Source organism: Danio rerio, chromosome 1, assembly GCF_049306965.1.
Source record: "Danio rerio strain Tuebingen ecotype United States chromosome 1, GRCz12tu, whole genome shotgun sequence".
Taxonomy (NCBI): Eukaryota; Metazoa; Chordata; class Actinopteri; order Cypriniformes; family Danionidae; genus Danio; species Danio rerio.
The window spans coordinates 24,844,218-24,867,500 of NC_133176.1; the positions used below are offsets into that span (position 1 = coordinate 24,844,218).

A 23,283-nucleotide genomic window follows, 5' to 3' on the forward strand; every position below is an offset into this window, starting at 1 on the left:
TTAACCTCTGACTACCTTTAACTTTTTGAAAGCAAATCCTACTACTGATCTTCATGCTCTGTGAATCATTTAGTACGATTTGAAAAAGGGCCAAATACACAAAAAGCAAAACACCTGCCATGTGGACGTTTACATGTTCAGGACAGACCACACACAGCTTTCAAATCCTTAAAAACTGCTCTTAGAATTCTTTTGATTACACAGAACCTTATTTTTGTTTTTTGGATATTTGCAATTCAATGACGACATGCTTTCATCATTTCTTTTTGTGCTTTACTTTGTAAATTCTACTGAGCCGAGGGCAGGCTGCGTTCATTCTAAAATGTTAATTCATTAGATTGTGTATTGTTTTATATACAAGAAACTAAAACATACTTTTACATCTGGACCAAAAAACAGTGAATACAAAAGAATGCGATCAAGTTTTTCCAATACACGTAGCTCATATTCTACTACATGCACATTAACCCTCATTAACTAAAGACTTTCATGAAACTAGACAGTATCAACATGAATGAAACTCCTGCACACATATATGATTGAAAAATGGAGTTGGTCTTTATTGACAGATTTTACAGAGACTAATTTAGTCCTCTTGCTGTTCCACCACTGTGCCCTTCTCGCTGACATAAATCCCATCCAGGAACTTCCGGATGTCCTTCTTCCTCACAGTGGTGGCCTGCTGGATCAGAGCAGCTGATGGACAGAAGAAAAGACAACTCATTAGAGACAGACCTGTTTTAAATAGAAAGGCGGTGCACCCACAAACTCCCATGTGCTACAAAATAGACATGTAACATGCAAACCAAGCCAGTGGTTAGAGCTGTGGACTCAAAAGCCTTGTTAAGTGTTGTCATGCTTGGATGAATGTGAACATGCAAAAGAGGGACACAAAATCCTGTAAAGTTAGTGTAAAAAAAGCTACTTGGCTTGTAAGAGACAGACAACTCAGTCTGAAAATGGCATGAATTGAAATTTGGCACTATCAAAAAAAGATTGGACATATTTAACAGAGCATGGAAGACAACACAACGGACAGCTTCAAAGACGAGAAGCAGGAAAGAGGCGAATGAAAGGCGATGGGCAGCAGTGGCTCCTGTCACCCTGTACGGCGGTCTCGTTCTAACCTCTCGGTTCTCTATGACTCTGCCTCCACTACAGTGCCTTTTTCAGAGACGTAAATACCGTCCAGGAACTTTCTGATATCCTTATTTTTCACTGTGGTTGCCTGCTGGATGAGGGCCGCTGAAACAAGAAATGCTAGGGAGGTGAGGCATGCACACACTTCAATAATTCCACACTTCCTCTCACACACATCTTGCATACAAAGAGTCACAAACACAGTCTTTTCTATCACTCATGTTATGTAATCAAGGGTTAAGGATGTCAGGAGAGGGAAAAAGGAGGCTATAAACGTTCACAGAAGATTAAACACCACATCAGGACCTGCAGGTAAGAGCAAATAAAACAAAGGGATTCATACTGTATGAAGGGGAACAGTCTAGGTTTAGAGTTACACATCTGCACAATCCAGTAAAAAAGAAGAGCCATGTAAAATGTAATTATTAAACATTTAAAATAAAAAAAATGGTTTAGATTGTTTATCCAAACTAGTTTTTACTTTACTTTTTAATGTATAAAATGCTGGATAAGCCACTTTTGGAATTTAGGAAAAAGCACAAAATCTGATCTAATATTGGAATTAAACAAAACAGTAACAAAAAGATAACTAGGAGAAACCCTTTGTTTGGCACAACCACTTTCATTTCATCACAGCAACAGCGAAAGGGTTTCAGCCAGAAAGCATTTATATTCAAAGATGTCTGCTAAATTATTATTTTAAGTAACATTTAAGTATAACAAATCAATATAGTATCTAACTGAATTTGGAATTGGGACCGTATAAAGATAAAGCTGGTCAAAAAAATCATAATAAATGTATAAAATATATAAAAATTTATATAGGCCTTTAGAACTAGAATAACAGGGAAATTCTACTCTCACCATCCCATTTCAATTCATAAAGCAGTGAATATTTCAGGTTTTTGTCATATATTGACAGACCACATCGTAAATAGATGCTCACCTGAGTTTGACACCAGCTCAATATCATTACCCTCCAGAACCAACTCGTCTTTTTGAGCGGCAGACACTGCACATGCAACTCCTACACAACAAAAAGTAAACATCGGTTTTATGAAGTCAAATTTCATACAGAGCAGGACTACACAAATTATGCTAAAACATTAGGCTAATTCAGACAACATGCAGACTCACCTTGCCTCATGCGGACACGGCGGATGTACTTCTCTCCCAAGAAGTTTCTGATCTCCACCAGAGAGCCAGACTCTTGGATGACCACATTAATGGGAAAATGGGCATATACAGATCGCATTTTGTACCTGAAACCCTGGGAAACAAAAGATGCATTTTATGGCAGTCCTTATTTATTTAATATGATTGGGAAAAAATTAGAGCACCAACACATTACACTCCTTACCAGGGTGACACCCTTGATCATGTTCTGGACATGACTGCAGATGGTGCGGACGGTGGCCAACTCCTTTCGGTTACCCCACCACTTATCCACACGCAGCTGAAATGAAAAAAATAATGTAAAAATAAAAATTAGCTGATATAACAAACTTATGCTCCCTTCCAAACAACCTGAAATTAGGACTTTTATTTCTTCGAAATCACATCTGATACTGCTTTAAGTCATATTTCAACCTGTCAACTCATTTGAACACCCCAGAGACACCATCATTAAATCACTTCACAGACGGCAGCTAGATCAACTGCAGTGAGATTACTGTGGAGCTACCTTATGTGAAACTCAAAAGTATTTTACTAGCACAAAGTGTGGAAACCCTACTAAAGGCTATTTCTAAGATAGTCAAAAGCACAAGACACATCACGCATTTTCTGTTCATTTCATCTGTGTTATAAAACATTATTCACACCACACATGGTGAATATGCAACAGTGACGTGTAACTAGCTAGAACCCACTGAGGTCAAAAATCAAACATTTCAATGCAGAATTGATCAGATTTGTGTCTGAAACAGCATAATATGATGGCCTCTATTTACAACAAGTACTAACATGCATGACAGGGTATATGCAAATGGCCTTTTTATTTTCAGCATCCTGGGTCAATTGATTTCGGTGAACTGTATGCAGTGACAAAATCTGCGCAAAGTCTGTTTTCTTAAAAAAACAACAATCTCCACTGCCTGATTTGCTATACGATAAAAAGTAGGTCTCAGGACGTGCAAGAGGCACTGCATCAAATGATGTTTTACCACATCATGTCTTTAAAATATAAAAAATGATTTCCCCCCAGTATTTTCAATGGAGTTTCTGCAGTCGTCTGCTGATCCTGACAGCATGTGCGTGTAAATGGCATTTCATTTGTTTTACATGAAAAAAATAAATGCATAAGTCTAGTTAATTGATTATATTTTAATTACATTGTAACATAAATGTTGTAAAAGGAATCCTACAAAATTGAAAAGTCCATTAACTGGAGGTTTATCTGTATGGGAAGAAATACTAGCTGTGAATTTACCCTACTAAACAGCCACAAAGCATTACTCGCTAATTTTGAACAAGTGTTGGTACATTTTACACCACTTTTACATAGAGTTAATTATAGCACAAACTACTGAAAGAGCAAACCTATGCCAAGCGGCTGTGGAAAGCAACTACAATATTTGTACAATATTTTACGCACATTATGCTACTTTTCCACTGAGTGATACAGTACAGCTTGGTTTCGCTAGGCTCGACTTCCACTGCCATTTAGTAGCACTTAAAGAGGTGGGATCATAGCTATAGCTGTGCCCTCTCTACTGCTTAATGTTTTCATTCCAAGTCATCCCATTTAGCTCCTAAGCTACAAACAAGAGAAATCTCTGGAACTTTTCTACTGACCCCAATGCTGCCATTTCAGGTGTCTACTTTTTGCAGTGGATAAAAACTATTTAGTTATGCCACCCAACAATACAGCATTGGCCGCTGCTGACCATTTCATTATAGTGGCTTTTAAGTCTCTTGTCACAAATCCAATAACATTAGAAGTGCCAATTTTCTCAGAACCATCAGTGATCAGCAGTGTGTATACGAACACTACATTTTGCTAATGTTACAACTGGTTTGGAAGATTACCTAAAGTGGCAGTAAAACAAAGCACCAGGTACAGAAGTTCGTGGAAAAAGCACTACATCGACCTTATTAAGCTTGCAGGCAGAGTGGGAGGAAATGTTTAAACTTAATTTCATATTCTTGAAATTGAACTTGCAAAACATCCAAAATATAAAAGACATTAACACTGAGAAATGTCAAATTGCACTCAAAAAGGTTTTGTACTTAGTTTAGTTGCATTATGCAAAGTAGATAGACATTTTATGTATAATAATTCAATAGACATTTTATTTGGAATGAATTTGACTGGACCAGCTCAGATGTTTAACGTACATGAAGGCTTTATAAGTCATTAATAAATGCATTGTTGCATTTTAACAACTCCAGCAAGAATGATACACAATGCAGTTTCAGGCCCATATATCAAAACTAAGCTACAAACCTTTTTCTGTTTCTTGCCCAACAGACTGAGTTCCAGGTTAATGTGGTTGAACTCCCGGCGGAGAACACCACGGGGTCCCTTCACGGTAACTGTGCGGCCCTTGAGGGACACCGTGACTGCAAGCAAAGAAACGAAATTGATGTTGCTTTAGACACAAACGTGTAAATAGTTTCAAACGTTAAGTATGATATTTGACGTACCATTGTCAGGGATGTCCACTGTCTGGTTACTGAGAATGGTCTTCATTCTGAAACGATAGAGCAACGTTAGAAACCCTTAAATGATTCGAGCAGATACTACGTGCTACTACGTTAGCCAAGACAAACTTCTCGAGTCGCCTCAATAGCACAATTTTTAGCCTTGAATTGAATTTTAATTATACGCGAAAATTTCAAGTATATAAAGAAAAGTATGGCTTGACATGAACGTGCTTAATGAATGACTTGAAATTGCTACGGCCTTTGAGTGCCGCTGACAGATAAACACAGACCGGGCTGTCTATTATCAAAGACCATCGGGTTTTCTCTCATCAATACATCCACGAATATATATATAAGTGTGTAAGCTATTTCATGAGGTACCAGGGAAACCTAACAGGCTTCATAATAACGCAGATTGAACTTGATTCAAATGCACAAGAACAGGATTCGCCATGTTCTTACCTCGCCGATTAAGGGGGAAAGGAAGGAGGAAGAACGTCATGACGTAAATGTAACCAGTACGTTTTGCGTCACCGCAAATCTTTAAGGCACGACCAAGCGATTGCAGATAATGAAAGAAACAAAGTTATTGATGTGAACTTTCTTAAATTGTATTACATCGCAATATACAAATATCAATTTATTTATTATGCATATATTTATTAATATAGATATTTGTTTTACGCACACGTTAGCGAGGTCTATGCATAACTGCAGTGTAGATGAATCGATGTCAGAGTGATTGTTGTCAATGACAGGCTCGAGCTGGATCTAAAGTCATGGCGTTGATCAGTAGAAGTTGTGGAGCTGCGAGCCGATATTCTTCAAGTCATCTGTTTTTACCATCTAAAGGCGCCGAGGCGGCTAATGTAAGCATTTTTTGCTTCGTTTAAGTTTAACGATTGACTGTACAAAATCACAATGCTAAACATTTCAGCTTTATCTACCGGCGCAGGCCAGTAACGTTACTACAGAAGTTATTGCAACACACTCACTTGTCAAATATAACATTAGTCAAATTAAGCGGAATGTTTTCACGTTATTAGCAGAGCTTGTGTTATAGTGCATGTGCTCATTTACATGGTAACGTTAGAGGAAGGTCACGTTATGAAAGTTGTATTATTATTAATATTTTGAAGCGCCCTGATTTAGTACTTGTTGTCGAAGGTGTACTGTAACAGACTGAGCACTGCTGCCAGCACATCATCATCATCATCACCATCCACACACAATGACAGGAAGAAAGACCTGAGGGAGGATGGACTGAACCTGCAGGACTTCATATCTGGAGAGCTGTCAGAAAAGAGCAAGTGGGAGGAATACAGAGGCAACCTAAAGAGAGAAAAAGGAGAAAGGTGGACATACACCACTGTATCTTTTTCATTTGTTATATTTTGATGAGCTACTTATAAATTATCAGTGTGATTTACTGGTGTTTTGATACTCAGAGATGTTTGAAGTAATATCATCTAAATCTTTAAATCAAAGTGTCAAACTATTTTACATTTACATTTAGTCATTTAGCAGACGCTTTTATCCAAATATTTTATTGGCCATCAGTACTGTACCAACGCTGCAAAAGCACAGTAAATTGTTGGAAAAAGTTACTGTATATATAAATATAACGTTATTCAATTCAATTCATCTTTATTTGTATAGCGCTTTTACAATGTAGATTGTGTCAAAGCAGCTGCACATAGAAGATTATAGTGAATTGAAACAGTGTAGTTCATATATCATTTTTTTCTTTTCTTTAAAACTTAATCATTCAATCAAAGTTTGTATTTTAATCTCAGTTTTGCTTTTAAACACTTATTATTTTTAACAAATAAAATATGTGCTTTAATAGCTTAGTAACTGAAAGGAAGCAGACTTTGTCCTGTTATTAAAAAATATTTCATGAAATTAAGACGTACCCATTTATTGTGATAGATAGATAGATAGATAGATAGATAGATAGATAGATAGATAGATAGATAGATAGATAGATAGATAGATAGATAGATAGATAGATAGATAGATAGATAGATTGATTGATTGATTGATTGCCTGTAAAATATCTCTCATATCATGTTTAATTGAATAATTATTATAAAATACTGTTATGCATTTTTAACATGATTTAAAAACATCTTTTAAAATGTCAATATATATATTAATATTTTACATACAAGAAATTATCTGGTCAAACATATTTAGAACTATCTATTTTTGGTTTTTTGCACTTAACTACTGTTCTTTAAACAACAAGTTGTACATATTTTCAGTGAGAAGTTTATAATTATAATTCTATTTAATAACATATGCCATGATGACTTACACTTTTTATATAGTATAATAAATACAGGTCAGAATAAGTATGTTGCTTTATTTTTATATATAAATGTATGGATACAATTATTATTATTATTATTATTATTATTATTATTATTTTGTTACTAAAAATCACACAGACTTCTCCCTAAAGATAACACAATAATGTTCAAGAGGCATCATTGTGGGAAAAAATATATTTCTCAGGTTTGATCAAAAAGTGGCATGACCAAAATGAGTCATACTATTCTCAATAATCAATAGAAACGTCTTTATTGGCTATTACAGCAAATCAAACACTTGCTATAATTGCTGACCAGCTTTTTGCATATCTACACTGGTAATATTCATCTCCTTTTCATTTCCCTGATCTTTACTCTGAATCACAATATAACAGCATATATAATGTTTTATATTACACATAATAACATTTTTATTATCACAAAATGTATTTTGCAACATTTATGTGGACACTTCTTGAAATATGCATGAAATATGCTTTGTGTGTGTGTATATAAAATCCCAGTCCAGATGATTTAACCAGTTGTTTGTTTGTTCCCAGGTTAAGGCTACCACCATGGCTGAAGACAGAGATTCCTATAGGGAAAAACTACAACAAATTGAAGAATACACTTAGAGAATTAAACCTCCACACAGTAAGTGTCTTGAATCATTGTTTTAAAATCAAGTTAATCAGAACTACTCATTTAAATACAATAAACATTGTTCTCTTGACTGTATGAGCAAAAATCCAAATGCAGCCTGAAGCATCAAAAATTAGTGCAAAAAAGAGACTTTGTTTCATTATGCTATTCTTAAAAAAACGTAAACAATACTTTTATTCTGCAAATGTGCATGAAGTGGTACAAAAGTGGCAGTAAACACTGTTGAATGTTTAGAGAATATTTTTTTTTTAATATTCTTGAAATAAATCTTTATTTAAACTTCCTACCAAAGTAAAGGCTAATATTTAGATTTCAGCATTGACAATGAAAAGCTAGAAGCTTACGTTTGATTGGAAGCTGTTTAATTAACAGTGTGGTAAATAGGATTAATGTTATTTCTCTCTTAACTCAAAATCTTTACAAAGAAAAATTATTACCATTCACTTTTAGTGTGCATAATTATGGGATTATTATAAGGACATTCTTGTATAATTAACCTCTTTCATGTTGCACAGCAAAAAATAAAACATTAGGAAAGGATGAAAAAAGTTTAATTGGGGGTTAAATAGTTCCATTAATGAAAAATAAAAGCCGCTTTTGTTCCTAGTAGTACATGAAATCTTGACTATTCTAATGGTTCCAGGTCTGCGAAGAAGCCCGTTGTCCAAATATTGGTGAATGTTGGGGTGGAGGAGAGTACGCCACGGCCACGGCCACCATTATGGTGAGTGTGCTGGTTCTGTAAAACACCCGTACAATAACAAAATCTTATGATAATGCTCTCTTTCCAGTAGAACCTTAGCTGATTCTCTAATGGAGAACTGTGATCTGTAAACTCCTGCTGTCTCATTTTCTCTCCATAGTTAATGGGGGACACATGCACACGTGGCTGTAGGTTTTGTTCAGTTAAGACAGCGAGACGTCCTCCACCTCTTGACCCCGATGAGCCATATAACACCGCTAAAGCCATTGCAGCATGGGGTCTGGACTATGTAGTACTCACATCAGTGGACAGAGATGGTGAGGAAATGTAACTCTCCACTGACAAACACTAAAGCAGGTCGCACTCGCACACTGGATGTGCCGCAACATGGCGCGCACATAACCGTTGAAAGTATCACAGACCAAACGCGCACATTCGCATGTTATTTAAAATTAAACTATTCAGATGGCGCTATGTGGCGTGGCAGAAATATGAACTGTATCATGAGTCGTGGCTGGGCGTTTAGAATTTTAAAATGCATGACACTGCGTGGCGCGTCACTGAGCGGTGCATCTAATGTGCGACCCCCTTAAGAAGTGTGTTTTACAAAAGGCATATTAAAGTGTTTGAAGAGAATCATTCATTTATCAGCAAATACAGCAAGTAATCTTTGTAAGGAGGAACATTGTAGAGATTATTTAAGTAGTTTGCCATAGATATATACACTAGATATCACATACGGACCCTGAGCATGTCAATAGCGCCACCACATTTGTACAGTGCTCCTAGGACAAATGTCATTCTACCATACTAGTCAAGACAGTTGTGGCAATGTGTAGATGTTATACTTTAGTGCTGTGTACAGGTTTAGTAACATGCAAACAAAAAAAACAAAGCATGAAGGCATAAAATTTCATAGGTAAGAGTTTTTTTAAAGTTTTTGTGTTATGAACTTTTGTGCTTAACAAATATTGATGATAATACAGTCACTTTTGCATTTACCTCAAGGCAAAGGAGCACCAACTCGCACTAAATTTTAGGCTTATGTTAGTTTTGCTAAATAAAATTAGCAAACAATGAAAAATAAATATGACAACAAGATGCTGCGGTGCCAGAAACTTGTATTATTTTTGGCTAAGTGTCATTCATAACGGAGATTTATTTACAAACAAATTGCTCGCGCCATTAAAATGAAGTGACTCATCCATCCACTCATCCATTAATGAAAAGTGATGTAAAATGATAATTTTCGAAATGTAAAAAAATATTTGCATACTGACCACCGGGAAAACTCCCGGTCATAGATATATGTGTACATCTTTGTCTCTGGATGGCCAAAGTCCTCAACTGCACCTTAGTCCCGCATTAATTTCAAAGGAGCGCTACCCTGTACTAAAATGGTGGCTCTGTTGATGCATTCCTTCTAATTGACAACAACAGGGTAGGCGACATCTAATGTATACATCTATGGTAGTTTTCTAATGGATGACAAATAGTAGCACAAAACATTGTTTCTATTAATGAAGGTATAATAGAATGCTAGCATATGGATAGTAGCACAAAGCACTGTCTATGTGAAGTTTTAGCAGTATGCTAGTATATGGTTGACGCTTGACAGATAGTAGCACAAAACATTGACTTCATTTGGGAAGATTTAGTAGTTTGTTAGCATATGGATAATAACACAAAACATTGTATTTGTGAAGATTTAGATGTATGCTAGCTTATGGATGACACATAGTAGCACAAAACATTGTCTATATTTAAGAAGATTTAGCAGATTTAGATTTAGCATATGGACCCCTAAACCTTATTTATACTTGTGAAAATGTAATAGTTTGCTAGCATATGGATAGTAGCACAAAACATTGTCTATATTTGTGAAGTATTAGCAGTATGCTAGTATATGGCTGACACTTGTCTATTGGTAGCACATCACATTGTCTTTATTTGTGAAGATTTAGCAGTTTGCTAGCTTATGGATGACACAGTAGCACAAAATCTTGTCTATATTTTTATGCTTCTGAACAGACATTCCTGATGGTGGCGCTGAACACTTTGCAAAGACTGTCTCCAACATTAAAGAAAGGTTGGAAATTGAGTCTTAATCGTTCGTAAAATAAAGCCATTCACATTTTCTTAATAAACATGATCTGTTTTTTTTCTTAGGAACTCTAAAATCTTGGTAGAGTGTTTGACTCCTGATTTCCGTGGCGATCTGGCAGCGGTGGAGAAAATTGCTTTGTCTGGCCTTGATGTTTATGCTCACAATGTAGAGACGGTCAGAGAATTACAGAGGTTGGTGCAGTTTACTCTTACATTGTGCAAATTTACAGACTCTGAATCTTCTCTACACGCACATTGCTCTCAAACTCTGTAATGGCAGACTTTTTTGATGGACTGTGTAATTTCGAGATCTTTAATTGAGAATTTTTATTTCTGTTGCAGTTGAATGCACTTGTTTTATTATTATTTAATTTTTTTAAATATGTTTTTTTTTCATTATTTGATTATGGTTTTTAACCCGTTTTATTTATAGTACATACAGTCACCACCAGATGGCGCAAGTTTTGTAGATCTATCTATGTTCCTAAATTAGTAACAGCGGTTTTCACTGCAGTTAAAAGCTTGGAAATTTTATTGCAGAACTCATTTTCCCCCCTTTGATCTTTGACCTTAAGGCATGTACGTGACCCCCGGGCAAACTTTGACCAATCACTGAGTGTTTTACGACATGCTAAAAAGGTGAAATCCAGTGTGCTCACAAAAACTTCTATCATGCTGGGGCTCGGAGAAACAGATGCACAAATACAAGCCACTTTAACAGGTAAATGATAGCAGAGTTAGAAATGATGATAGTTTTTTATATACACACCAGGAGGTGAATAAAATACCACATTAGCATTTATGAGTTCTGAATTTTGTTCCAGAATTGAGGGACTCTGGTGTGGATTGTCTAACCCTGGGGCAGTACATGCAACCAACCAAACGCCATCTTAAGGTACTTTAACAACTCTATTACTCCAGTAGTCTTTATAGTATGGTCTAAATCAGGGGTTTCAAACTCTGTTTTTTTTTTTTTTCAGTTTTTAGTGAAAAATCCCTTTAAACTCAATCATTTGAATTTAAGATTATGATGGGCAAGCTTAAAAACTGTACATAATGGTGATATACGCAGATGCTTCAGACAAAATAAGCCACAATAGGGACCAGATTTAAAAGTAACAGTATTCCTAATTTCCCATCTCAAACATCATTTCAGTTTCTTCTGTTGAGTGTCACTGACTATTCATGAACACATCAGTCTAAGTGTGTGTGTCTGACCGAAGGTGGAAGAATATGTCACCCCTGAAAAGTTTGCGTTTTGGGAGAAGGTTGGCCAGGAGATGGGCTTCATCTACACTGCCAGTGGACCACTTGTGCGCTCGTCTTATAAAGCAGGTAATCTAAGAGAATGTTTCAATTCATAGAGCTCTATATTGTAATATAAATATATATAGTAGTATAAATAATACTATCTATTATACTACTATATATATCTATATAACTTTCCATTCCTCTTGGTGATGGTTGCTTGGCTGGTACAAATATCTTGTTAAGGTCCAAACAATAAAAATCTAAACTCATTCATTTCTTCATACTCCTGGTTTGACACCACTGAGGGCCGCAGCTCTGCATAGTTTAGTTGTAACCCTGCTTCAAAACACTTAAGCTGCGGTCACACTAGAGTTTGATAATGCAAAATTCTGTCATGCGGCGCTGCAAAAAGGGGCAGGATTAAACAACATTATTAGACATATAAGCGAGCGATTCCTCCATGTTTTAAATTTCTGTCCAGAGAGGTCATGTATTGATCCTCGATTGGTCTTGCCAAGCTTGAAATTTGCACCGCAGCAACCTGCGAAACTTTTCCAGTCTGACGCATTCACATGCGTACGAATGGAAGTCTATGGGGAGAAAAAAACCAGTGTGACCGCAGCTTTATTTGTAGGTTTTAAACTAGACTGAAGGACTTAATTAGTTTGATCTGGTGTGTTTAATTATGGTTAAAAACTTAACTGTGTAGAGCTAAACTGTGTAGAGTTTGACACCTGTGGCTTAGTCCTTCATTTATCAGAGGTCGCCACAGCGGAATTAACCACCAACTATCCCAGAATATGGATGCCTTTCCAGTCGCAACCCATTACTGGGAAACATCCATACATTCTCACACTTATACACCACATACAAAATACAGACATGAAATCCCAATGAATGTGAGGTAACTGTGCTAACAACTGAGCCATCGCGTCACCTCAAAAGTCTAAATTTGAGTCCTTAAATCAAATCTTTTAGATTACATTATATTTGCTGACTCTGGTCTTGTTTCAGTGCTGTGATCTCTTCATTGGCTAAAATTTGAGATTCAAAAAATCTCATGCATGTCCATATTATGACAGTGAATATCAATCAGCATCACCACACAAAAGTATCACCTAATACTCCACATGAGATGTATACACCAGGGTTTTTCAGGCCATATCAGACTGATCTAAAGTTGAAAGGGCAGTCGTGTTTAAGACCAACAGCCAAGACCAATTATTAAATCATATATCAAATTTCAGTTCAAATATCAAGCCTTGTTGAACAAGAACTGAGCACTTGGCATCTGTGGTAAATGTCTTGTTCTGTGATACATTCTTTTTCTTTTGCACAAGTATGACTTTTTTAGCTCTCTTTTTCTGGTCCAAACAGAAGACACGGAGCATTAATTTACCACCAGGACAAGTTTGATGGCCAATGTTGACATCTGCATTCATCCGCAATAGTTTCCTCATTGTCACATTCACATCTTGATTCAAGAATAAATTATTTACTGTATGTTGCTTTGGATTCATTTTGAATCTGAATTCAGCTCTATCATCTACCTCTGTATAGTAAACATTGTCGGATTTGTATGACCACAGTACATCATGATCAAAGTTGTTACAAATGTTAAGCCAAAATGATTTGAATATTAAGCAAAGAGCATATTCCTTTAATACAGTGGTCTCAAACTCAATTCCTGGAGTGCAGCAGCTCTGCACAGTTTATTTCCAACCACCTGCAACTCTTGCTGAATAGTCTCTAGTAGTCTTGAACACCTTGATTAGTTGGATCAGCTGTTTGAATAGGGTTGGAGCAAAACTGTGTAGCCCTGCGGCTCTCCAGGAATCCAGTTTGAGACCTTTGACTTAATATATTTTGTACATTTCTTATTGTTGCCAAGAACTTAATTTATCTCAAAATATTTTTGTCCTTACGAACCATGTAGCAGTAGTAAGCTTATATATTCTGCTTCCAGATCATGTGTAAAATCTCAATTTAAAAAGTCTAGTAAAACTGATTTCATAGTCAAGTGTGAGATGTGCTGACATGTTGTTTAATCTATATTTTAGGCGAGTTCTTTTTGAAGAATCTGCTGGAAAAGAGGAAGACTGAAGAAACCACAGCAACAGCAGAGTAAACCTGCTCCACATCTCCTGTGCTCTACAGTACTCTCTCTCTCTGCTTAAATATTAAACAATATAACACTGATGCTCCACACAAAAATGAAAGTTGTCATCATTTGCTCAACCTCATGATGTTTTCTTGTGCGGAACACAACATACATACTTTAATCCTAGAAGTGAGGAAATGGTTACAGGATTCAAAATCCAGGGCTACAAAATGCCTTCAAGTATACTTATTACAAAATAAACTGCTACAGTTGCATTCTGTAAAAGTGTTTAAATAAAGATGTTGGGTTGGTTGTTTTAGAAATGAATCTCAGAATATATTAAATGAATTCTTGTCAAAGTATGTGTTAATTGTATGTCTTCTTTCAGTGATACCTTGTGAAATGAGCAGAATGACAGACAGCGCTTCTTTTCATTGATACATTTTTATTTTATAAAAAATCCGATTTTTGCAATCATTGTACATGATCAATATAAACCTGTACAGTAAGAGATGATTTTATAAAACCTACAACTATAATAACATACAATACATATATATATCAGAATATTAATAACTGGGTGAAATGAACAGATATTTGCTAGAGGTATCACGTCCCAAATTGAACCCAAATGTTTGATAGAGTTTTTAATGTCCCACTTGGTCCTAAACGTTGTCATTCCTAATATGATTTTGGTATTAAAAACCAAAACACTGACAGCTGTAAACATTAATACACTACTGAACAGTAGTGGGATGTTGAAATGCATTAACACCAGTTTTGTGCACAGTTTATCTGAAATGGTACAGACATGAGAACATTCAAGATATTATAAGAATCATCAACGATAAAGTTTTTGCTAACGGTCATAAAAGATAAAACTCTGATTAAAAAACACTGTTCAACACACACACAAACACAGAGCACATGCACTTTTACAAACAGAAGAGTCTGTTGATTTCCAGCAATGGTCACACATTACTTTGGTTTTCTCAGAGAAAGACTTTGATTAGTGTAAAGTGCCTGCGTGTGTGGTGTTTGGACGATGAGCTGTGCCTCAGGCTTTGGATTTCTTTACTGGTGGTTCAGTGATTCGTGGTACTCCTCCAGAGGTTGTGAAGGGGATTCGTGTCGTCACCTTCTTACCGATGGTCTCGATCTATGCAGGACACACAACAATGTAAACGTGAACTTTTAAAGTGGATAAAAAGACAAGTCAGGCGGGTGCAAAAACTCTCAATATGTGAAGTTCCCAAATAAGCACTGACCTGAAAGCCAACGTTTTGTAGTTGGGTATGCAGATGATCCAGGACTCGTCGTCCATCAAAAATGAACGCTGGTTTCAACATCTTGTGATATATTTTCTCATAATCCAGGTCCTAAAAATATATATAAATTTAATACACACCCGGTACTTAACCATTAGCAAACAATGTGTGCAATAGTATTCCTTTTTGCACATATTGTGGAATTGATGTACCTTGTAGTACCAAGTAATATTAAAACATTATTAATATTACACATTCTTAAATTTCTAAGTAAATTCTTAAAATATAAATAAATATTTATAGTTTGTTATTAACATTTAAATGCAAAATATGAAAAGTTTTGTCCATTAAAAACTACTAAACCTGTGTTATATATTTTGCAGACTTGTGCTCATTGCCCCAAATGTTTCATAGAATGTTCAAATCTGGAAATTAGCAATTTTAACTAGCGACAGACTGTGTCCTCCCATGTCATCATGCTAGTAGCATCATACACCCTTGATCACTTGTTTGGTTTATGGAAAACATTCCACTGAAGATACTTTAATATGTTGCGTGTACAGAAAAGCATAATAACAAAACCCTAAAATGCACCCAGTATGATAAAACAACATTACTTCTAACCCGCACGATCACAACTGGAGCAGGTCGATGTAGCTTAATAAAATTGTGATCGGTGGTCTCGTTTTTGCTTCGATAGCTTTACTCCGCTTCATTCTAGCATGATCATTAGTTTTGAATACTTTAGCTCAGGGGTGTCAAACTCAATTCCTGGAGGGCCAAAGCCCTGCACAGTTTAGTTCCAACCCTGCTCCAACACACTTACCTGTAGGTTTCAAACAAGCCTGAAGGACTCAATTAGTTTGATCAGGTGTGTTTAATTAGGGTTGGAACTAAACTGTGCAGAGAGGCGGCCCTTTTGGAACTGAGTTTGACACCTGTGCTTTAGCTCATCCATAAACACGATTTCTGCAGGAGTCCCATAGGATGTAATGAAAACCACAACTCCCATGATTCCACACTCGGTAAGAGCATCATCAGACTTGCATTGGTTTGTTATAAATATGCACCGTTTGGCTGTAAAAATGACCCACAGTGTATTTAAACCTTAAACAGTCATCGTAACCACCTGGTTAATCTTTTATCCGTAGGTTATTATCGTAGGTTATCATAATATTTATCAGAGTTGTGTCAGAAAAATCCAAGACAAAAAAATTCAAGTAGTGCACCTTAAAGTGTTAATTATCATTTCTCTTTTACTATTTATTCAAAATTGATTTGAACAATGTTTAGAGTTTTACACATTTTTAACATATATAAATATATCTATCATCACATTTATACAAGTAATTATTATTACACATGCGTTTAAGTTAAAGGGATAGTTCACTCAAAAATGAAAATGTACTCCCTATTCACTCACCCTCAAGTGATTCTAAGCCTTTTTGAGCGTCTTTTTTCTGTTGAAAACAAAAGATATTTTAAAGAAAGCTGAAGAAACTGTAGCCATTGACTTCCATATGAAAAAGCAAATCCCATGGATGTCAATGGCTACAGGTTTCCAACAACTTTCAAAATAACTTCATTTGTGTTCAACAGAAGAAAGGTTTGTGACGAGTGAAGGGTGAATAAAGGACGACAATTTGTATTTTTGGGTGAACTATTTATTGTAAAAATTACCATTTAAACAATATTTATTTCTATACAATATTTCTATATATAGAAATGTGTGTCTGAATATGGAGATGCATACAAATACTGTAGACATTATTGTTTTAAAATACTGCCTACTAAAATAATTTTTTACAATTGAGCACAAAATACAAAATATGTAAATCTGATATTTACTAATAATATGGCTAATGATAGAACTATCCAATAGGACTTTTTCAGAGTATATAAAGGAATCAGAGAGTAAAATTCAATACTTTTTAAGACCTTTTTTAAGACTCCTTCCATACCTTTTAAAACCTTATAACCACTTTTCAACCGTTAACACTGGCGAGATTTTAACTCACAGTATGTTTACTAAATTTAATATGAGAAATTAATCCAAAACTAAAACATATATCAGCTGATTCAGCAGTCTGGCGCCTATAGAACTGCAGAAATAATGGTGTTGCCTTGGTTATTGCAGTAAACAAAGCCGCATGATGTCAAATCTAGTGAGTTTTTATTGACTACACATAAACTACACAGCATCCTGATATTCGCAGATTTAATTCAGGCTAACTTTAGCATACAACCATACATTGCATAATCAAAAATAATATCAAATTTAATGCCTTGCAAAATAGCACTTAAGACTTTTTAATACTTTTTAAGGGCATTCAATTTCCCTATATTCATTTATCAACTTTTGATACTTTTTAATACAACCTGTTTTTGATTTAAAGCATTTAATAGCACAGAACAATATCATATAACAGGCCTTTTGAATCATGTTTGTGTGTTTGTCATTTACCTTAAACATATCCCACTCTGTACAGATGACCAGAGCATGTGCACTTTCACAGGCCTCATAGGGGTCAACCGTCACTGTTACAAGATCAGACACTGCAGAAAGAAAGAGTCATCCAACATTACACACAATCAACTTTCTCCTGCATTCCCAGACATGAGGTTTATTTCTGTGTGAAATTCAGCATGACAAAGCACAACGAACGAGACCTAAGGCACAGTTTTATCTGCTTCACACACACACCTCTTTCTGGATTGTCTCCGGAGATGCCGGGTTGAGACAGGTCCTGGATTATCTGCTCCTTCAGTACTTTAGGGTCATAAATATGCAGCTTGGCTCCTTCGTCCATCAAATACTTTGAAATGTAAATACTGGACGACTCTCTGAAACACAGAATTGAAATAGAACTCATTTACGGACCAATTATGATGCCATGATCTAGTTTGTCATAAATAGACACAATGTAACACAAGTTACACTGTAGTTTACTTTTGGTAAAGATTCCACCAAATATAAAAAATATAAATAAAGTTAAAGTACAGTCATAATTATTAGCCCCCCTATGAATTTGTTTAATATTTCCCAAATGATGTTTAACAGAGAAAGGAAATTTTCACAGTATGTCTGATAATATTTTTTCTTCTGGAGAAAGTCTTATTTGTTTTATTTTGGCTAGAATAAAAGCAGTTATTAATTTTTTTTAAAACATTTTAAGGTCAAAATTATAACCCCCTTTAAGCTATATATATTTTTGGATTGTCTAAAGAACAAACCATCGTTGTACAATAAATTGTCTAATTACCATATCCTGCCTAGTTAACCTAATTAACCTACAGTAGTTAAGCCTTTAAATGTCCTTTTAAGCTGTATAGTAGTGTCTTGAAAAATATCTAGTCAAATATTATTTACTGCCATCATGGCAAAGAGAAAATAAATCAGTTATTAGAGATGAGTTATTAAAACTATTATGTTTAGAAATGTGTTGAAAAAAATCTTCTCTCTGTTAAACAGAAATTGGGAAAAAATAAACAGGGGGGCTAATAACTCAGAGGGGCTAATAATTCTGACTTCAACTGTATAAAGTTGGTCCTTTTTTATTTATTCATTTATTTTCAGTTAAATAAAGCTATCAAGTTTATATTGTTCAACTGCAAAACAAATCAGGTAATCCTGAGGAATTAAAAGCATCATAAAATAATTTTCCGTATTTTAAATAGCTAACAATTTCATGTTGTTTTCATCCTAAATGCGTGATAGCTTTTTAGGAAAACCCAAGTGAATACTTCAGCTACTCACTTTTTTATTCTTACTTTTTTATTCTATTTTTTTAATATTTACACTAAATTTGTGAAATTTCCTTTTTACAAAACATCCTGGATCATTCTTAAATCATGCTCTTGGTTTATAGAGGTTTTATTTTCATACATAATTTAATGTTAATAATATAATTATAATTATAATAAAAAAGGGACTAAGCTGAAAAGAAAATGAATAAATGAATAAATAATATAAGTAGTAAAGGAAATCTTGTTTTAAAAAAAAAAATTTATATTTTTATTTATAAATACACTAATACAAAACATCTTCACTATTGAAGCGATTAATGTCATGTCATTTCCTCTGTCATTCGAGTTTTATCAATTGCTCAAAAAATGTAATCTGTCATGATTGCTTGGATGGAGGTTAAAAGTCTGCCATGGTTCACTTCTGAAAACATGCACACACAGGAGACATGACATATTCTCACTGACTCTAGGTAAAGGTTACAGTGTGTTTGCGCATGCTTTGTGTTGTGTTTCAAGCTTTTTAACAGGCTATAGTTTAAACAGAGAAAATGTGTGTAACTTTCATTACACAATCAAAGTTAATGATTAACTCATGCTTTGGCATCTCATAATCTGTTTTGTAGGTCACAGGTTTTTGACAAAGCATAAATGAATTAGTGATAAAGTAGTTGTAAATGAAAAATGACTGGCTCAAAGTGCCTCTGCTGCATTTACCTGGTGTCACCCGTGTCTTTCTTGAAGGAGAAACCCAACAAGGCGATTTTCTTCCCTGTAACCGTGTTAAACAGGCAGTCAATGATCCGACAGGCGAATCTCTTTCTCTGATATTCATTCATGTCAATCACCTGCACATACAAAAGCAAACTAATTATTTGATTTTACTGTGTTTCCATACAACATATAACATATAAATCTATACTATTGAAATTTACACACTGAAATACAAGTCAGAAAAAGTCACTTGATTTATTTTGAAATAAGTCTCATTAGTTCACTATTGCTGTGTTTATTAGATCAAACATTACAGAGTCACATCATTATTATGACTTATCATTTTAATCTGACCTTTGATCTTGTTATATTATTTCATACATCTGGTTTTATTTAAGAGTATCAAAATGGACAAAAAACTATTTGGTGCACTTGGTTATTTTTTCAATTATATTTTCACAATAGTTTGTCAGACCACTTACATAAAATGCATTATATATCATTTGTTTCTTTAATCCCCCAACAGTGTGTATTTAGTAAGATTGTTTTTATGATGTAAGCTATTTAATTTATGGGCAAAACACAATGCAATGCAGTAGGCCTGCAATGCTTACTGACTAAATAAATGCATCATATTTGATAAACATATGTTGATATGATTTTTGTAATGCTATTGAAAAAACATATTTTTTAGTCTAGTGGTTCTTGAGATCTAAACAAAAAAAAAATTATAATAAAATTTGTCTAATTTTGCCACTTGTTTTTATTTTAGGCCATGATCAATCTGAAGAAAATGTTAACAGTAAAACAGTGATATTTTGAAATAAACATTGTAATTTTATTAATTCTAGTTGTGCTATAATGTAAATTAAACACCCATATCTTAAATTAACAACATGAATTTTCTATAGAATACATTACAATATGTATAATATGCATTATTATGTTCTATACTACAGTATAATATAATATAATATAATATAATAACAACAGCTGTCTATCCTTATCCTTTAGCATTAATGAATTTGAAATGACACAAGACTTAAATATTAGATATTCAAAGCCAAGATTTACCTGCTGCCAGTATGAAGCAACCTCTGGTAGATTCAGTGCTTCACAGAGGTAAACCAAATTCAGCACATCCTTCTGAAAACAACTTCCTCCAAATCCTAATACAGGCATGGATGTGGATTTAGAAAACTGAAGCAAAAGTCTCACTTCTTAATTTGAACCTCATTCTATCATATCAGGGCAGATTAACGAAGCAACAAAACACCAATTAAAAAAAAGAACTATGATAAAGTTAGGGTAAAAACTAGCACACTGACCGACGCTGGCTTTGAGGAACTTGCTGCCAATTCGCTGGTCCATGCCAATGGCTCTGGCCACCTCCTCCACATCAGCACCAGTGGATTCACACAGCGCAGAGATGGAGTTTATACTGCTGATGCGCTGAGCCAGGAACGCATTTGCTGCCTAAAACACATACATGCTTTTTATACATCAAAAACAAATTAATGAATCACTTTTACATATATTTTAAAGGGATAGTTCACACAAATATTAAACCATTTAGTCACACTCAGTTAGGTCTAAACTGAAAAAAGAAGCAGCAATTGACATCTATAGTATAAACAAAAAATACTATGGAAATCAATGACTGCTTTTTCCAACATCCTTGAGTATTCTTGTTTTGTGTGCAGTTTACAAAAAATACACCAAAATATACACCAATTACACTTTTTTTAACAATAACTAAAAAAAAACAAAAAAAACATCCTTGAGTATTCTTGAGCATTTGTGTTCAACAGAAGTTTGGGACAGAAAGTTTGGACCAGTTTGAAAGAAGTAGAGAATAGCTAAATGCTGACAGAATTTTTATTTCTGTCCCTTTAATCAATTATTATTATTGATTAGACATCTTACTTCTACATACCAGTTTAGAAAGTTCAGAGGACCAGGTGTTGGTGGTGATGATGCGTGTTTTAGGGACCCAGTGCTCATAAACTGCACAGAGAGCACTGATAGCCCTTTGACCCTCCGGAGTCTCATCTCCACCAATCAAGACGCGGTCTGGCTCTTTAAGGTCCTTTACTGCCGTACCCTCTGCAAGGAACTCTGGGTTAGAGAGAACCTGTATTCCAAGAGAAAAGGTCAAATTATTTGCACAGAGGAACAAAATTAGCTTGGGGGGGAATCTACAAATCCAGGGGGAAAATAGCTAACTTTGTTAAAAACCCTAACAAAACAACAGCCTAATTATATTTAAAGTAGATGAGAGCTGTGTGTAAATGGCAAGCTGATGCAGAAGCATATTTAACAACACATTTGGTTATGTAAAAAATCTGCTGTAGAAACAAATCATTTACTTTATTTAGGACTCTCACAGCATCTTATTTTTCAGGGTGAATGTTGCACGATCCTTCAGAAATCATTCTTATATGCTCTTTTAAAGCTCAATAATAAGCATTTTCCATATTTCATCAATGTTGCAAACACTTGCGTTGCGGAGTATATTTGTGAAATTTTTTGTGTTTTTCAGAATTCTTTGGTGAATAAAGTCTCAAAGCAAAACATTTTACAAAAAAACACCTTTGCTTTACTTTTTAGCAGTTTATTGTACAGGACTTCAGTCAATAATTGCACTAAAAACTTTCTATACTTTATGTTACACATTTATATACAACTGAACCAACATATTTGATGTAAAATAGCTGATCAGCTGATAAGCTTTCTCCTATAATTTCCACAATGCAGAATCAGTAGTTGCAAAGTCATTGGCATTTCAATTAATAAATCAAAAGCATTTCAGTACACCAAATCAAATCATGATGTGAGCTATTATCTGCACAGAAAGACTTGATTAATATTAAACCTATAACATTCGACATGTTTTGTCGAATGAATGAATATCATAGTTTTATTTACTACACACATATTGAAACATTCATGAGGCTTGAGATGTTTTCAGAGTCTGCCACTTCAAAAATTTTGGATATTATATGGTAAAAACACAGAAATATCAACTTAATACTACTGTAAATAAAATGTACTTTTCAAAATAATTCAAAACTGTTTCAGATTTTGATTTTACCATCAATACAGTTGATGATACAGAAAAATGATATTAAAAACTGATCAAGATTTCACTAAATTATTTTGTTATTGATCTAGTGATAACAAGTTGTTTTAAATTGAACCTAACTTGAATATATTGGACATGCTTTTCAAGTAATCATTGAAAAAGTCCAGTAAAAATTGAATCCAGTAAAAAGAATTTAGACAAAAAATAAAGCAAAAAATCAAAGGGGCTAAAATATTGAACAGCTCACACAAACACACCTGTAGATTAAGGCTGGGTTTGGTGTTTGCATCAAATATCCTGCGTATGCTCTCAGCTGCACGAACTGGCACTGTGCTCTTCTCTGTAACGATTTTATACCCGTCTGACACCTCTACAATCCGCCGGGCACATGCCTCAATAAACTTCAGATCAGCAGCGCGCCCTTTGCCCATACCGTACGTCTTAGTTGGGGTGTTTACCTGAGCAAAAGAGAAGTAAATGAGGGTCAGTGCACAGACCTACACGCACAGCCACAATAAGATCCTTTGCTGCACTCACTGAAATAA

The 23,283-nt window shown here is 34.8% G+C and overlaps 3 protein-coding genes across 5 annotated transcripts in view; 1 reads left to right on the forward strand and 2 right to left on the reverse strand.

Annotated features, from left to right (window-relative positions):
• Nucleotides 1-534: 534 nt before the first annotated feature.
• rpl9 (ribosomal protein L9) lies at nucleotides 535-5,278 on the reverse strand. 3 transcript variants are annotated; one of them, XM_005170907.6, is made up of 8 exons: nucleotides 5,251-5,278; nucleotides 4,789-4,835; nucleotides 4,589-4,704; nucleotides 2,501-2,596; nucleotides 2,278-2,410; nucleotides 2,087-2,167; nucleotides 1,128-1,245; nucleotides 537-696 (listed from the first exon to the last, which is right to left on the reverse strand). In XM_005170907.6, exons 2-7 carry the CDS (start codon nucleotides 4,832-4,834, stop codon nucleotides 1,139-1,141), a joined length of 579 nt encoding a protein of 192 aa, XP_005170964.1. In that variant the 5' UTR covers nucleotide 4,835; nucleotides 5,251-5,278; the 3' UTR covers nucleotides 537-696; nucleotides 1,128-1,138.
• Nucleotides 5,279-5,528: 250 nt separating this feature from the next.
• On the forward strand, nucleotides 5,529-14,286 carry lias (lipoic acid synthetase). The gene is given in 11 exon segments (NM_001110401.1): nucleotides 5,529-5,657; nucleotides 5,956-6,143; nucleotides 7,664-7,757; nucleotides 8,410-8,490; nucleotides 8,630-8,786; nucleotides 10,501-10,558; nucleotides 10,639-10,767; nucleotides 11,151-11,296; nucleotides 11,400-11,470; nucleotides 11,799-11,910; nucleotides 13,887-14,286. Coding segments are annotated over 11 exon segments (1,194 nt in total). The 5' UTR covers nucleotides 5,529-5,567; the 3' UTR covers nucleotides 13,955-14,286.
• A 74-nt stretch (nucleotides 14,287-14,360) lies between these two features.
• ugdh (UDP-glucose 6-dehydrogenase) overlaps nucleotides 14,361-23,283 on the reverse strand; it is a 10,675-nt gene continuing 1,752 nt past the window's right edge. Inside the window, 10 exon segments of the mRNA NM_001110402.1 lie at nucleotides 14,361-15,086; nucleotides 15,196-15,306; nucleotides 17,660-17,751; nucleotides 17,900-18,039; nucleotides 19,657-19,787; nucleotides 20,728-20,822; nucleotides 20,982-21,129; nucleotides 21,590-21,787; nucleotides 22,996-23,196; nucleotides 23,276-23,283. The exon segment at nucleotides 23,276-23,283 is cut by the window's right edge and continues 94 nt beyond it. Of these exon segments, the coding sequence (NP_001103872.1) occupies nucleotides 14,985-15,086; nucleotides 15,196-15,306; nucleotides 17,660-17,751; nucleotides 17,900-18,039; nucleotides 19,657-19,787; nucleotides 20,728-20,822; nucleotides 20,982-21,129; nucleotides 21,590-21,787; nucleotides 22,996-23,196; nucleotides 23,276-23,283 (1,226 nt within the window). The 3' untranslated portion in view covers nucleotides 14,361-14,984.

Bases quoted from the DNA above. Each gene is read 5' to 3' on its own strand.
- rpl9 (XM_005170906.6), bottom strand. From the start codon at position 4,834: ATGAAGACCATTCTCAGTAACCAGACAGTGGACATCCCTGACAATG. The intron at 4,705-4,788 runs GTACGTCAAATA...CTTTGCTTGCAG, and splicing joins AGTGGACATCCCTGACAATG to TCACGGTGTCCCTCAAGGGC. The intron at 2,168-2,277 runs GTGAGTCTGCAT...TTTGTTGTGTAG, and splicing joins CCGTGTCCGCATGAGGCAAG to GAGTTGCATGTGCAGTGTCT.